At 33.6% G+C, this 14,267-nt stretch overlaps 1 protein-coding gene across 1 annotated transcript in view; it reads left to right on the top strand.

Moving 5' to 3' along the window:
• LOC150103634 (transcription initiation factor TFIID subunit 4B-like) overlaps window positions 1–13,977 on the top strand; it is a 397,716-nt gene extending 383,739 nt beyond the window's left edge. Inside the window, exons 18-19 of the mRNA XM_090398501.1 lie at window positions 7,097–7,213; window positions 13,834–13,977. Of these exons, the coding sequence (XP_090254627.1) occupies window positions 7,097–7,213; window positions 13,834–13,977 (261 nt within the window). The remainder of the gene's footprint in view (window positions 1–7,096; window positions 7,214–13,833) is intronic.
• The last annotated feature ends 290 nt before the right edge of the window (window positions 13,978–14,267 follow it).

Below are 14,267 nucleotides of genomic sequence, written 5' to 3'. Positions count from 1 at the left end.
TTGGATACTTTAATTTATTAATTAATATAATTTTAAATGTGGAAAGCATAGGTCAAATGAACAGTAGCTACGCTTCACGAGTGCTGTTTATGAGAAGCAGAAAGGGTTTACCCTTCTTGGTGAGATTAGATTATCATTGGCAAATACTAGAGTGAGATGTGGATAATTTAAATTTGGATACGAGTTTTAAATACAGCCATATAATATGCACAGAAATGCACAAAAAAAGTAATCACTTGGGAAATTTTTATTTTTCCAGATTGAACCAAAGAAAGGCTGAAATAACTTGTTTTACTTACTTTGTTTATACACAAGTTCCAACCTCGTGACTATAATCATACAATCTGCAAAAGCTCTGGAAGAAAACAGGACATTCAGTATATCGTCAATACTGTGTCCCATTTTTAATATGGGCAAAAAAAGTTATAAATTATTTATATAAAATTATATATAAAAAAATTGTCTATATTGGTGTACAAAACACGTTAGTTCATGAATGCAAAACTCAGAAAACATAAACAGTAACTTATCACAAATGACAATATTCATTTGGATTGATTTACACAATATCCAATTACACAATAACCAACAATAACTGAGACAATAGCACACACTGAGTTCTGGGTGCTATTGTCTCAGTGCACATTGTGTCTCACCTTCTGAGTGGTTTAAAACTACCGGAATTCTAAAAATTTGACCAGCTGCATCATCTGTATGTCTGCTTAAAGATGTCCATATTTGTGACCACACACACCCAGGCATTTAATGCGAATGTGATGAAATGTTTACACTTTGAAAAGTGTACTCTTCATTAAGCATTAGTATATTGTGTTTATTTTAGGAATCACACAAAACCAGGAAACAAGTAGGGTAATCTTTAACAGTAATAAATGCAAAATATAACATTGGTGATATTGCTATTGCGTGGGTGCATATATTCTGGGTGTGACATATCACACCCAGAATATATGCTCCTAGCATGTATATTTTTGTTTTTAAATACTGGCAAAAAACTACATCAAAAAAAAAAAAAAAAGCATAAAAATTTATTAAATTGTTAGTTTCTTACATCACATTACTCTTATGTTTACCTTTATCAAATAATGTCGTAGACAAAATAGCAAAAATCTTACAAGAACAGAAGTTAAATTTGCCTTTAGACTTGTACATAACATCGTGGAAACTTTTTCCACGATGTTATGATCACCAAATCAACCCACTTAATCTATGATGATTCCAGGAGTTTGTCTACATAAAAGATGCTCTGGAGAAATTCTTCAAAAAAATAACGTCAGAAAAGCAGAAAAAAAATAAGTGTATAAATCTGGCTTGACCTTTCACAATACTAATGATACCATCAAGTTAATTGGCAACTCACAAAATACCATATGTAGAATTTAATACTTAATGGTAATTTTTTTTTTTATTTATTTATTTATTTTATATAGATATATATATATGTTGGGCCCATATACGAGAGGTTGGCTGGTCAACCTATAGTACGTTAGTACCGTATATGGGTAGTGGGTTGGGATAGGAGTAACTTGTTTACATTTGATTTAAAAGCCTGTATGTTGTATTCCTTGGGAAATACGTCAGGGGGAAGACTATTCCACAGTGGGATAGTCTCCCCTCCCCCAATGGGATGAAGGAGGAGGAAAAGAAACTTGTTGTGCGGGTTTCAAGGTGTACTGTGAAAGGATGTTGGGCGGCAGCTGTACATGTTTCAGTGGGCTTAGCACAGAGTGGTGAAATTATTGATGCTGTTTCGGATGAACATTTTCCATGGAAATATTTATAGAATATACAAATCGCAGAGACCAAGCATCTATGTGAAAGTGAGAGAATTGAGTTGGTGAGAGATGGGTCATTTATCAATCTAATTGTTCTCCCCTGTATTGAGTCAAGCATTTTGAGGGTGCCTTTAGAAGCCCCACTCCAAATGTGAGAGCAGTATTCAATAGCTAGGCAGATTTGTGATTTGTATAATGTTAACAGCTGTTTAGAGGTGAAGTAGCGTCTTGAACAAAAGAGAAAACCTAGTTTTTTGGAAGCTGAAGATGCAATGGTTGTGATGTGTTTATGCCAGGAGGGGCTTGATGTCAGGGTAATTCCGAGAAGAGAGATCTCATCTTGTCTGGGAATTTGAGTGTTATCAAAAACAATGTTGGGGAAGATGGTTCTTTTTTGTGAGAAATAAGACAGAATTGGGTTTTACTAGCGTTGAAGTTGACTAGGTTATCTGAGCCCCATTGGAGGATAACTTGGAGGTCAGAATTAAGGGCAGTGGTGGTTGATGTTCTGTGGTTTGAAGTGAGTTGTGTAGAGTAGGGTTTGTCAAATGAAAGGGAGGAGTGTAATGTGCTGTCGTCTGCAAAACTGTATATTGCGTTAGAGGTCAACTGAAGTAGGTCATTGATTGTGGTGTTTATATTGGACAGATGGTATGTTCTGGAGAAATCCATCATAAAGAGCAGGTCAGCAATGCAGAGAGAGAGAGAGAAAAAAAGAAAAAAAACAGGCATATAAATCTGGATTGGTCTTTTACAGAAAACCAACAAGTTAATTGACAACTTACAAATATACAATACACAGAATTTAATAATTATGTGCATAAATTTAAGGAAACTAACGAGATGATATTATGTGTATACTATCATCTAACTCGGTGTAATAAAAACGAAGGCTTGTTATAAAATCAACTGTGGGTGGCATACATAAGAGATTCTACATGTTGATGAAATAGGCTATGAAAGTGTGTATGCTATATGTTGTTACACTAACCCACACTCATGATATCTCATTCTTACTTTCAATGCCTCTTGTATTTAAATTAAAATATGGTAATTAAAAAGTGGTGGTTTGTTATTTAGAAATCTCCCTGTTAATACCTCTTTAATATTTATTTCTTGTATCAGTTTGAAGAAATGTACAATAATGATGTATGAAACTAGTCATTTAATTGCTTTATTGTTTTGTATGTAGCTTTTTTGCCAGTATTTATTTAAAAATATAGAATAAACTATTATTGCTTTTAAAAATCTGTTTTTTTTTCATGTGGTATCCTGTAAGTTTTTATGAATATTAATACTTTTTATGCTTCTTTTTTGCATCTGGTTTATGCCCATCTGTTTTTCTGCACTAATGTTTATGGCATTTTGCTTATTTATTACCTCGTGTATTTCCAAGAAATGCTTCATTTATTATCATTATTATTTCTATTTTTTCCATTGAACCAAAACAAAAAAAAAACCCTAGAGGGATTTATATCTCCTGGTGAAAGGCTCATAATAATAATACTTTTGTTATTATTATGAGCCTTTCACCAGGAGATATAATCTTTCACCTTGCTACATTTCAAATTTGCAATTGCTTTTTTTTCTACATCCGGTATTGAAATGTTCAGTCCTCTTCGATATTTTCTGTTTCTTAACTGATAACCTGAATTAAAAAATTTTCAAAGTAATTACTCCAGACACCCTGAATAGTCTTGTCAATTTGCATATGTTCTTATCAACAAATGTTGGAAAGGATATAAATGATAGTTACTTTTGCTGCTGTTTAGTTATTCTTACACAAAACTTAGTTTTTTTTTTTAATATATATATATATATATATTCACTAACCAGCATTTACTGTTTTCTCTTTATAGTCCAAGTCTTTTTAACTTCTTGAAACCATCCCCAAGTTTTGTTTGCCTTAATCTGCAGACAGCTTGGCCATATGCTGTCATGACTACATCTACCAGTGTTTTATTTAGATTTTACTGTTGGATCACTACAGTAAAATTCCTGCTCTTTTCACTTTTTCTTAAATAATATTTGTTTATTCATAATAATGCTTAATAGTACAAACAATACCAAGAGGAGAAAATACATTTATTAAACCTCAATAATATTTCGCTGGTTTTCTAACGGCATCATCAGAGCATAATGATAACTTCAACAGGCACACAGCACTAAACTAAGTAATGGTAATTGCTTTTTTTTTTTTTTTTTTTTTTCTACAACCGGTATTGAATCCAGTATCCAAATCATCTTGCAAAATTTTGACATCATCTGCATTCACTATTGCTCAACCCAACCTGGCATCATCGGCAAATAAGTGAACATTTCCTCTCAGATCCTTTCCTATATCATTAATGAACACATTAAATAGCAGTGGTACAAGAACAGAACCCTGCGGCACACCACTAGTTACAGGCGTTCTTTTGGACTCTACTCCTGAATAAACTACTCTCTGATATCTCTCCATCAACCACCCTCCTATCCATTTCACCAACCCTATATCCATCCACATGTGCTGCAGTTTACTGATTAGAATTCCATGTGGTATCTTGTCAAAGGCCTTTGCAAAGTCTAGCAGTATCACAGTAAACCTATTGCCCTTATCCAATTCAGTCATCACTTTATTATAAAACATGAGCAAGTTACTGAGGCATGATCTACCCTTCACAAAACCATGCTCCCCCCCCCATACAGTATCCCATTTTCATCTATCCATTCCTGTATTTTGTTCTTGACCAACTTCTCCGATACCTTGACAACAACTCCTGACGTGCTGATCAGTTGGTAATTTGCAACAGCAGTCTTGGAGCCTCCTTTATGCAATGGAAAACTATTTTCCCTTCTTTCCATCCACTCGGGACTAACCCAGAACTGAGACTTAAACAATATGGTTAAGGGCACTAACAATTCCTTTGCCACTTCACGTAAGACTCATGCTGGTATACCATCCAATCTCACAGATGTATTCACATTGAGGTTTTGTAATATGCTATTCACCTCCATTTCATTCACCTCAGTTCCCATATAATCCATCGTTCCCTCATTCGTGCAATATCACCACCTTGATGATATATTCTTGCAAAGTGTATATCATCCAGGTTAGTAATTCTACTATTTCGACTTCTGAATACATTTTTTCTTTTACTTGCAGCATATCGAAAGAACTGTTTGGGATTCTCTTTAGCCTGTATTGCTAACTTCCATAATCTTCTTTTTCTTACCACACTTGTTACTCTTCAGGCTTGTGCTGTTCGTGTGCCTGCTGGTCATCTTTCTGCTTAATTTCACTCCACAATTGTTTCTTTTTTTGCAGCTCAAGCTTAATGATGTTATTCATCCATTTAACTCCCACTTGATTTACTATCCTGGCTCTAGGTATGCAGTCAGCCATTACCTCCCTCAAATACTCCTTTACCACTTCCCATGCACTATCAACATCCCACTCTTGCAGTTTTGCATGTCATGGCAATGATCCAAGCAATCTCTTAAGCTAGTCATGCTTACCAGTCCAATAATTTCACATATACCCTCTCTTAACTGAATCCACACATTTAGCCACCTCCCAGGTCAAGACCATGTGATCACTCTCACCAATTGGTGGCAACATGGTCATATTCGTTATAGTCAAATTCTCAGATGCAATTACTAGATCAAGCACTCTCAAACCCCTAGTATAGATTGGCAGACTGCACTAAGAAGAATGGATGTCAGTTTAATATGCCAAAGTGTAAGGTTATGCATTTTGGGGTGAAAAGATTATCAGCAGTATACCACATTGGTGGAACTGTACTCCAGGAAATTGACAAAACCAGAGACTTGGGAGTGTTGGTGGATAGGGAGTTGAAGTTTAGGGGCACATAACAAAAGTGTCTAAATCAGCTCATCAGATCACTTGGTTACTGAAGAATACTTTGACGAGCAGAGACAAGCAGGTTATTGTTCCTCTTTATCGAGCCTTGATAAGACCCCCCCCCCCTCTTGACTACTGTGCACAGATCTGGACGCTAGGGTTTCTTGGTGATGGAGAAGAGGTAGAGAGGATCCAGAGGTGAGTGACCAAAATGGTAGCTGGTCTATGGAATGAACCTTATGAGAACAGGTTGAAGAATTATGGGTTACAGAAATTGGTTGTATGCAGAAGAGGGGTGATATGATTGAGACATTCAAATTTCTGAGGGGTTTTTATAAGATTAATTCAGAGGCAATTTTTCTGAACAGGTCTGGTGGTGGGAGAACCAAGGGGAGGCCATCCATGGAAACTGAGCAAGGATGTTAGAACTAGATTTTTTACTTGGATAGTGGTGAATGAGTGGAATAAGCTGCCAGAGTCTGTTGTGAGTACTACGACTGTGAATGAGTTCAAAGTATGATAGATACTGTGTGAATGCTAAATAGTTCTTGACAATGTTTAGGGCCTCACTCGATGAGTCTAAGGACTCCTTGGAGTTGTCCATAATAATGATAATAATAATAATGATAGAAACAATTTAAATTGTAAATGACATCTAATTTCCTTACATGGCACTCTGTGGGCCAGATAACTACAGAGTTGTGATTGGCAGGCTATGCTTTGGATATTCTTTCACATAGAATCTGATAGAGAAAAACATCTATATTATATAGAAGTAGTTGCAGGTATGAGAGACTATTCTTAGCATTAGCTATGAAGCACTCTTCCAACCTCAACAAGTATGGTTACATTAATTTACCAAAGATTTGAGAGACTATCATTTTAAGACCTAATAAGAGCTGGACTTCTCTAAATTAACTTTGTAATTATCAGGTTCATAGAGGGCACTGTGTGAAGACATTAGATGTAAGTTACAATTTAAATTATTCTACAATTACTTAGTTTAAAGCTGTGTTCCTGTCACAGTTATCATTGTATTGTGATGCTCACTAATATTCCACTGGTAAAAAGCCAGTGAAAATATTACTTTCTTATAGTAGTGAAATATTATTGAGTTTAATAAATGTATTTTTGACTATTTATGTTGTTTATACTATTAAGCATTATTATAAATGATGGACAATACTTAAGCCTTTCTTTATGTAAATAATTGTATATTTTATTCTGCAGTTCACATCATCAAGTTATTTAGCTGTGATTCTTCGTAATTTGAATTCGGAATTATCATACTGAAAAGGTGAATTTCCTTGTAAATTCACCTTTTCAGTATGATGCTCGATTTTAAGCCGCTCAGAAAATTCATTATAAACTTTTATATCTAAAAATAAATGTCACTACAAAATTTTTAGTTGAATTATGATATAGTTCATGAAATTTATGCTTTATTTTAATATTAAAGATGCAAAGGGCTGAACTAGAAGAGATGCGTCAGAGAGAAGCCAATGTGACAGCATTGCTGGCAATTGGCCCAAGGAAAAGGCTAAAAACTGATACAAGTGCAACTGGAATGAATCAGGTATCTGTTTGTTTTATATATGTGTGTATACATGCATACAGATGCTTACACAGCAGTATAAGTGATTTTGTTTGCTGCAAATTTATTATAAGGATTTGCGCTTATTAAATATAATGCCTGTTGTATGTTTAAGTAAACATACAAATAAACATACTTAAAAGTATCGTTAATAAATTACTCTAAAAGGAATGGTATTCACTTAAAAACAATTAAATGAAATTGGAACTAAAACTGAGAAAGTGCAATCCATCAAAACATAAAAATTATAACTATATAAAGGAGGAAAGTTGGACTTTCAGGTTTATATTACTGTTCAGTAAAATTTTCTTATAGCCAGCAAAACACTTTTGTCTCTCTCTCTCAGATATGAAAACTCTTCATATACATAGCAGTTTGGTAATCCAGACATAACTTCATTCTCTACACATCCCTACACATTCCTAAAAATTCGGCCATATTGAAAAAGCACATTCCCATTAGAGTTACATTATTAGAAGATGCAATTTGGGGGGGGGGGGGGGGGTCATACTGTTTTCCAGAATAAAAGTGCTGAAGCTTTCACTTGTGATTTTTTTTATTTTTTTCCTAACGAATAGGTCTGTTAATAGCAAGAATTATGATTTTATTGGGAGTTCATTACTTTAATTGTATTGAACTGTTGTAATATCCTGTACTTTATCTCATTTATAGAGTAAAATTCAGATAATAATAAATTTAGTTTAATCCTTTATCCAAGTGTGAGCAAACAAAGTTTGTGCCTGAAAATATCTTCAGGACTGGGGTCAGGTAGTACAACACCGGGCATCTCGTAGCAAAGGTGGAGACCAAGCTAACATCACTCCTATCTCAGTATCTCCCATAATGCAAAACACATCTCCTTGCGGATATGTATAATGTTATGCATTAAGGGAAGATAACATTATACATATCTGCAAGGAGATGTGTTTTGCATTATGGGAGATACTGAGATAGGAGTGATGTTAGCTTGGTCCACCTTTGCTATGAGATGCCCGGTGTTGTGCTACCTGACCCCAGTCCTGAAGATATTTTCAGGCACAAACTTTGTTTGCTCACACTTGGATAAAGGATTAAACTAAATTTATTATAGTCTAACCAAGTGAAAAATCAAGTCAGATAATATGGATAACTCTTCATTTTGGTAAATTATAGATACTATGACTGTGTTAGGAATAATTACTTTAATTTAAATTCGGCTATTTAAATAACCAGCAGACAAGTTTAAATTTCTCATCATTGAATGACTGAAAACAGCCAACCACATGCCAGTGATAAAAGGAGCAACCAACTACTAAGAAGAAAGGATAATAGCAACCAACCAGAATTAAGTGATAACAAGAGCAACCAAATGCCTTCACTGCACAGTCATGTGATTAATCTTTCTAGCCACACCCAAAATAGTGATGAACTTGCTACTTAGTAAAAACTTAAATTTTGCTGTGGCACCCAGGACTGTTAACAAATTGGAGTTAGCTGATAAACGATAATTAAAAACCTCTAACATTTTAAACAATAATAAAGCAGTAACTAGCAACCTGACCAAAAACTGAATTGGCAGCTGTGAAATCTTTAAAAGCAAGTCAGAACATTGTAATTACTAGAGCTGATAAAGGCAGTGCCGCGGTTATTAAAAACTGAACAACTTACTTGCAAAAAATGAATCAATTAGTCACAGACAACAGCACCTATCAACTTGTGGAATATAACCCATTTAATCAGTCACTTCCTGGCCCACAAATACATTTATAAAACTACTTCCATATGCTTGTTCCACGAGAATTTATGGTTTGCCCAAGATTCACAAACAGAATGCACTGCTTCGGTTGATAGTTGAAAGTATCAACAGCCCCAATTATCATCTAGTCAAGAAATTAACATCAACACTCAAGGAGTTTGTAGGTCATTCACCATCCTATATCAAAAACACACAACACTTTTGTAAACAAAATTAAGGACGTCACACTTGAAAACAGTGATTTATTAGTCAGTTTTGATGTCTCTGCCTTTTTACAAATGTACCAATCAATGACACCACTCTGTTTTTCCAGGACAAATTCACGCCCAATATCACTGGTGCTCTTGCCCATGTACTGTGTTTTAGTTATTTTGTGTGGCAAAATACTTTTTACTTGCAGAAAAACAATAATGGTGAGGCATGGGCTCACCGTTATTCCCCCCACACACACACTCACACACCCTTTTTTTTTTTAAAGCTTTTGAGCAACATGTTCTAGAATCCTTTACTTTAAAACCCAAAGTCTGGCTTGGATACATTGACAATGTGTTCATTATCTGGTCCCATGGATGCCAGACATTAGACACTTTCTTCAGCCACCTAAACAAACCACACAAACGCATACAATTGAAATTGAAAGTCGGAACACACTTCCTTTTCTAGATACGCTTGTCACATGTCTTCCTTCCGGCAGTCTTTCCTGCACCGTTTACCTTAAGCCTACACATACTGATTAGCGTATACACATAAACTCTTACCACCACCCAACACAAAACTTAGGTGTCGACACTAAAACACCAGAACTTTAAAGATTTACTCCAATGAACATGCACTTAAATGTGAATTAAAAGTTATCAGCAAAATTCTTCACAAGACTCCTCTTAAAAATAAATCAAATTACAATAAAACTGTAGGCATTTCATATATTAAAGGGATATCAGATAAAATAAACAGAATACTTCAGAAATAGAACCTTAATGCCACCTTTAAACCTCATGCAAAATTAAAGAACTTATTCAACTCCTCCAAGGATCCACTTCCTCTACTGCCCCCACCCTGGAGTATGCCATATTCACTGCATCTATAATTTGCCCTTATATAGGTGAAACAGGACACACAATTCCTATCAGAAAAAAAGGAATATAAATGGCACATTAAATTTAATTAGTATGGTTAATATGGCCTTTCTGATCATGCTCTGAATACTCTATATAGAATTGACTGGAAAGGTACTTGTCACACCAAACTGTGGTATGAGCTCAAATTTAAAGAGGCTTGTGAAATTTTTATCAACTGCCCTAATCTTAACAATAAATGATCTAAAAATCTCATGAATATTGATGGCACATAACCTTTTGGTCTAATAGTAATTATAATCGGGACTCTAGTAATTTAGGATCTTAGCTTCAACATAACAAACACTTATGTTAAATTATTGATTAGGCTGCCGGTTTTCTGCATTAAAAATATTAATATGAATTTGTTCTCTGATGATGTTATAAATAGGATATAGTTTTGATGTAGTGTTTTTTTTGCTAGAGATAAGGCCTATAGAATAGCAGTTGATCAAATCACTGTCACTTGGGCATACTATTTGAAATGTAATATAACTTGTGTTTGTGTATATATGTGTATACTCCAAATGATGACCTTAATATGAAGGGTGAAACATTGGGAAATTAAAGTAATTATTCCTAATATGATTGTAGTCTCCATAATTTACCAAAATGAATACTGTGTAACATTAAAGGAAAGGATATAGATAACTCTGTGTATAGTTATTACCTATGCTTTTTATCAGTATACATATAAAATCTGATTTTCAGGAATAAATAAAACAAAATATTGGCACTTTTAGTGTGGGGGGGATAAGCACAACAGGCATTAACTATACTAAGATTTCATTTGAGAAATCTTAGTATAGGATAGAAATCTTAATATGATCTCAAGTTACTAAGATTTAGTAACTTGAGATCATTTCTTCCCCCTACAACAGTTTCAAGTATTGATAATCATGCAGTTGTCCACAATACTGATTGTTGACAATCACCTGTCAATTATCAGTATCATTTGACAGTTGTGAATGTAGTATTTTAAGCTTTCAACTTGCAAGCTATACCAGATTTCTTTAACATCTTATCATTTTGTATTTACTATTGCTTTAGTTAAAAAAAAAATAATAATAATAATAATAAATATGAACTTGTGGATATTACAAATCTTTGTTTTAGAGTTTTGCATTGAAAAAATGTTGAAATTTGATTTATACTGTGATTTGACTTGAAGATCATTCTTCTTCTTATCAAGAGTTAGACATTTTCCTGTCTCAGCTTCACTGGTCTTCTCTCTCTCCATTTGGTCTATATTTATCCACTTCTTTTGTTAGATAATAGCTTTCCATTTTATATAAATAGTCTTTCCTTTTCTTACTCTATTCCCTGATCTTTTCATTTATATTGTAAATACCTAGCTGCTCTCTTCTAATGTCTTCATTTTTTATATGGTCTAATTCTGTGCATCCTTTGTCCTCTTCTATCAAGTATCATCTAGGAGGTTGATCATTATAAATCTCTACCTGAGATCCATAATATGCAGTAGAAAAATAAGATGGTGAGACTCTAATCTCTTCCATCCTTCAGTTAGTATCCTATATCTGTAGATATGTGCGTGTGCTCATGGGGCCAGTTTGCCTGTTTTGAGCACTGAAACACCCACGTTTCTGGGAGGAAAAAACCCTTCACCTGTTATGAGACATGCTAACTCACCATTGACTGAAAAGCCTTGATGAAGGTTCCTCATGTCATAGAAAGATTTGAACCCAGGTATTTCTAGCCAAAAGGTTCCATCAAAATTGACTGAGCTATGGAAGCACTGTGCATCCTTTAATTGTTCTTAAAATTGTAGTTTCTTTGATCTTTCCTTTTAACAGTCCATATTTCTGAACCATTCTAATAGTGGAAGTGGACATTACTTTGTAAAATTTACATTGGGTTTCTCATCTCCTTGTTTTTTATTCATTGTCCTTTTAATTTTCTGAAATTTCATATATATTTTTGTCTTTTAAATATGTTATTGTGCACCTAAAATTAAACTGTCACCTGTTGTATTATTTTATCTTCTATGACTATTTTTGATCTATGATCGCAACCTGTAAATGCCATGACTTGTTTTCTTTTGCAAAAGTTTTAAATTGCATTGTGTTGTATTGTATTGTTTGTTTGTGTTTTTAAATTTATAAACTGATTTTGGAAGATGATATTCATTTCATTGTGTTGTAATATAATCTGAACATCTGCATACAGTGTATTAATAACAGTTCTTTTGGTTAACTGGATATCTTGTTTTATTGTTGTTTTCCATATTTTAATAAGTTGATATATATATATATATATATATATATATATATATGGAATAGAGTTGGAGATAAACTGCATTCTATCTATTAATTTCAGTCTGTTCTGTTAATTTATTTCCTAATTCTAAGTTTATTTTTGTGTCTTTCTATAAAATTTCTATAGCTTGTGCTAAATATAATGGATATCTTTGTTTTTACATTATACTCTGTAGTTTTTCTCTGTGTTTTAGCAAAAACCTTCTCATAATCTATAAATGTCAGGTGAATCTCCAAATTAAATTCTTGTCTTTTTTCAGTAATTTGTTTTAAAACCTAAATATTGTCTGTAGATTTTGCAATATTTCTAGGTCTTTATTCAAAATTTTACTTGATATTTTGCAAGCTGTATTTAATAAACTCACCAACCGAGAGTTCACTTACGAAAAATACATTTCTATGACATTTCAAGTTCCTTAGTACTGAACAAGAGTTTTTGTTCTCTTAAGGTTTCTGCCTGGTTTCTGGATAGAACCAACCAGTTCGAAACAGCTGTCGGGCCAGTGAAACCTTATCAAAATGGACTAATAAAAGGCAAATATATAGATGCTTGGGCAGCGCTATGTCTTTTAAGTAGTTTAAGTAGTCTACACTAAGGCAACTCATGAATGCTGGGGAATGTATTCCTGTAAGCTCTCTGGTCAACTTACCTTATGAAACTTTCATTGCTTCTACGTTCGGCTTTGAAATAATGCTGGATCTAATATCCACTTTGCTTATGTAATTTTGCATTGCCGAACTGGCTCTTTATTTTAGTAATTTAAAGTTGATTTGCTTAAAAAAATCTTGATTTCTTGAGTACTGACTTGGTTACATAGCTTATCTGCTCTACAACTAACAGCCTGTAGGCACATTTCCACTATGGATGTTTGGGTGAAGGTACATTTATTATCTGTCTATCAGCTAAATAGATAATTATCACCATCTTGCTTATTGGAGACCTGAAAATGACTTGAAGAAGTTCCATGTTTGGTCTCTAGAGCTGAGTTTTTGGATTATATTATCATTAGTCAACCCATATTACTTGCCCATGAAAGGTTGCTGTAGGCTTGCAACCTTTCATGGGCAAGATATAAAAAAAAATGCTTCAAGCATGAACTTTCTTTTCAGACTTGGTATTCTGGCTGTTTGCTTTCATAAGAACTAACCAAATAGTTGTCAAGCTAGTGAAATTTTAATTATAAACACTAACACAAGCAATATAGGTCCCAAGTGGTGTATTTTAATTAGTACCTTATCACAGTAAGGTACTAATTAAAACATTAAAGTTTTCATAAATTCATGATCACTTTTAAAAATGTTTAAAGTTTCAAAATCTTGTATAAAATAACAGTGGACATTTATTATCCATTTTTTTTTAATGAGTTTCATTGCCAAATATGGTTAGAATTGCTTCTTTTTGGCATTTTGATGTATTTGGAATATTTTATTTATTAATTTTCTTAATTTTTTCCCCTTCCCTTTTTTTTTTTTTAGTTTGGTTTAGGCAGTGTTCCAAACCAGAACAATACAACTAAACCACAGGTATGGCTACTGATATATGTTTACTTTTTTAATCTTAATGAATTATTAGTTCTTGTAAGTCTTCCATTGTGCTTTCATAGATTTTTTTTTTTGTGATAATCTTATACACAAGAGAATGGTTTAGTTTGACCTATTTCGTTAGTACCATAGATAGGCAGAAAGTTAGAAATAAGAAAAAACTTGTTAACATTGAATTTCAAAACCATTGGAGATGGTTGGAATGTATAAGAGGGGTAGCTATTTCAAAAGACGGCAGCAGCAGGTAAAATGAATGAAAAGAAAAATTTGTTCTCTGAGTTTGGAGTTGAACAGTGAAAGAGTGTTGAATAGCTACCATAATTGTTTTAACAGATTTAGAAGAAAATGACAGAATTACTGATGCCAGT

Source organism: Typopeltis vanoorti, chromosome 9 (assembly GCF_054136105.1).
Source record: "Typopeltis vanoorti isolate ZY-2024b chromosome 9, IOZ_Tvanoo_1.0, whole genome shotgun sequence".
NCBI lineage: Eukaryota > Metazoa > Arthropoda > Arachnida > Uropygi > Thelyphonidae > Typopeltis > Typopeltis vanoorti.
This window is presented reverse-complemented; position numbering and strand designations above follow the sequence as displayed.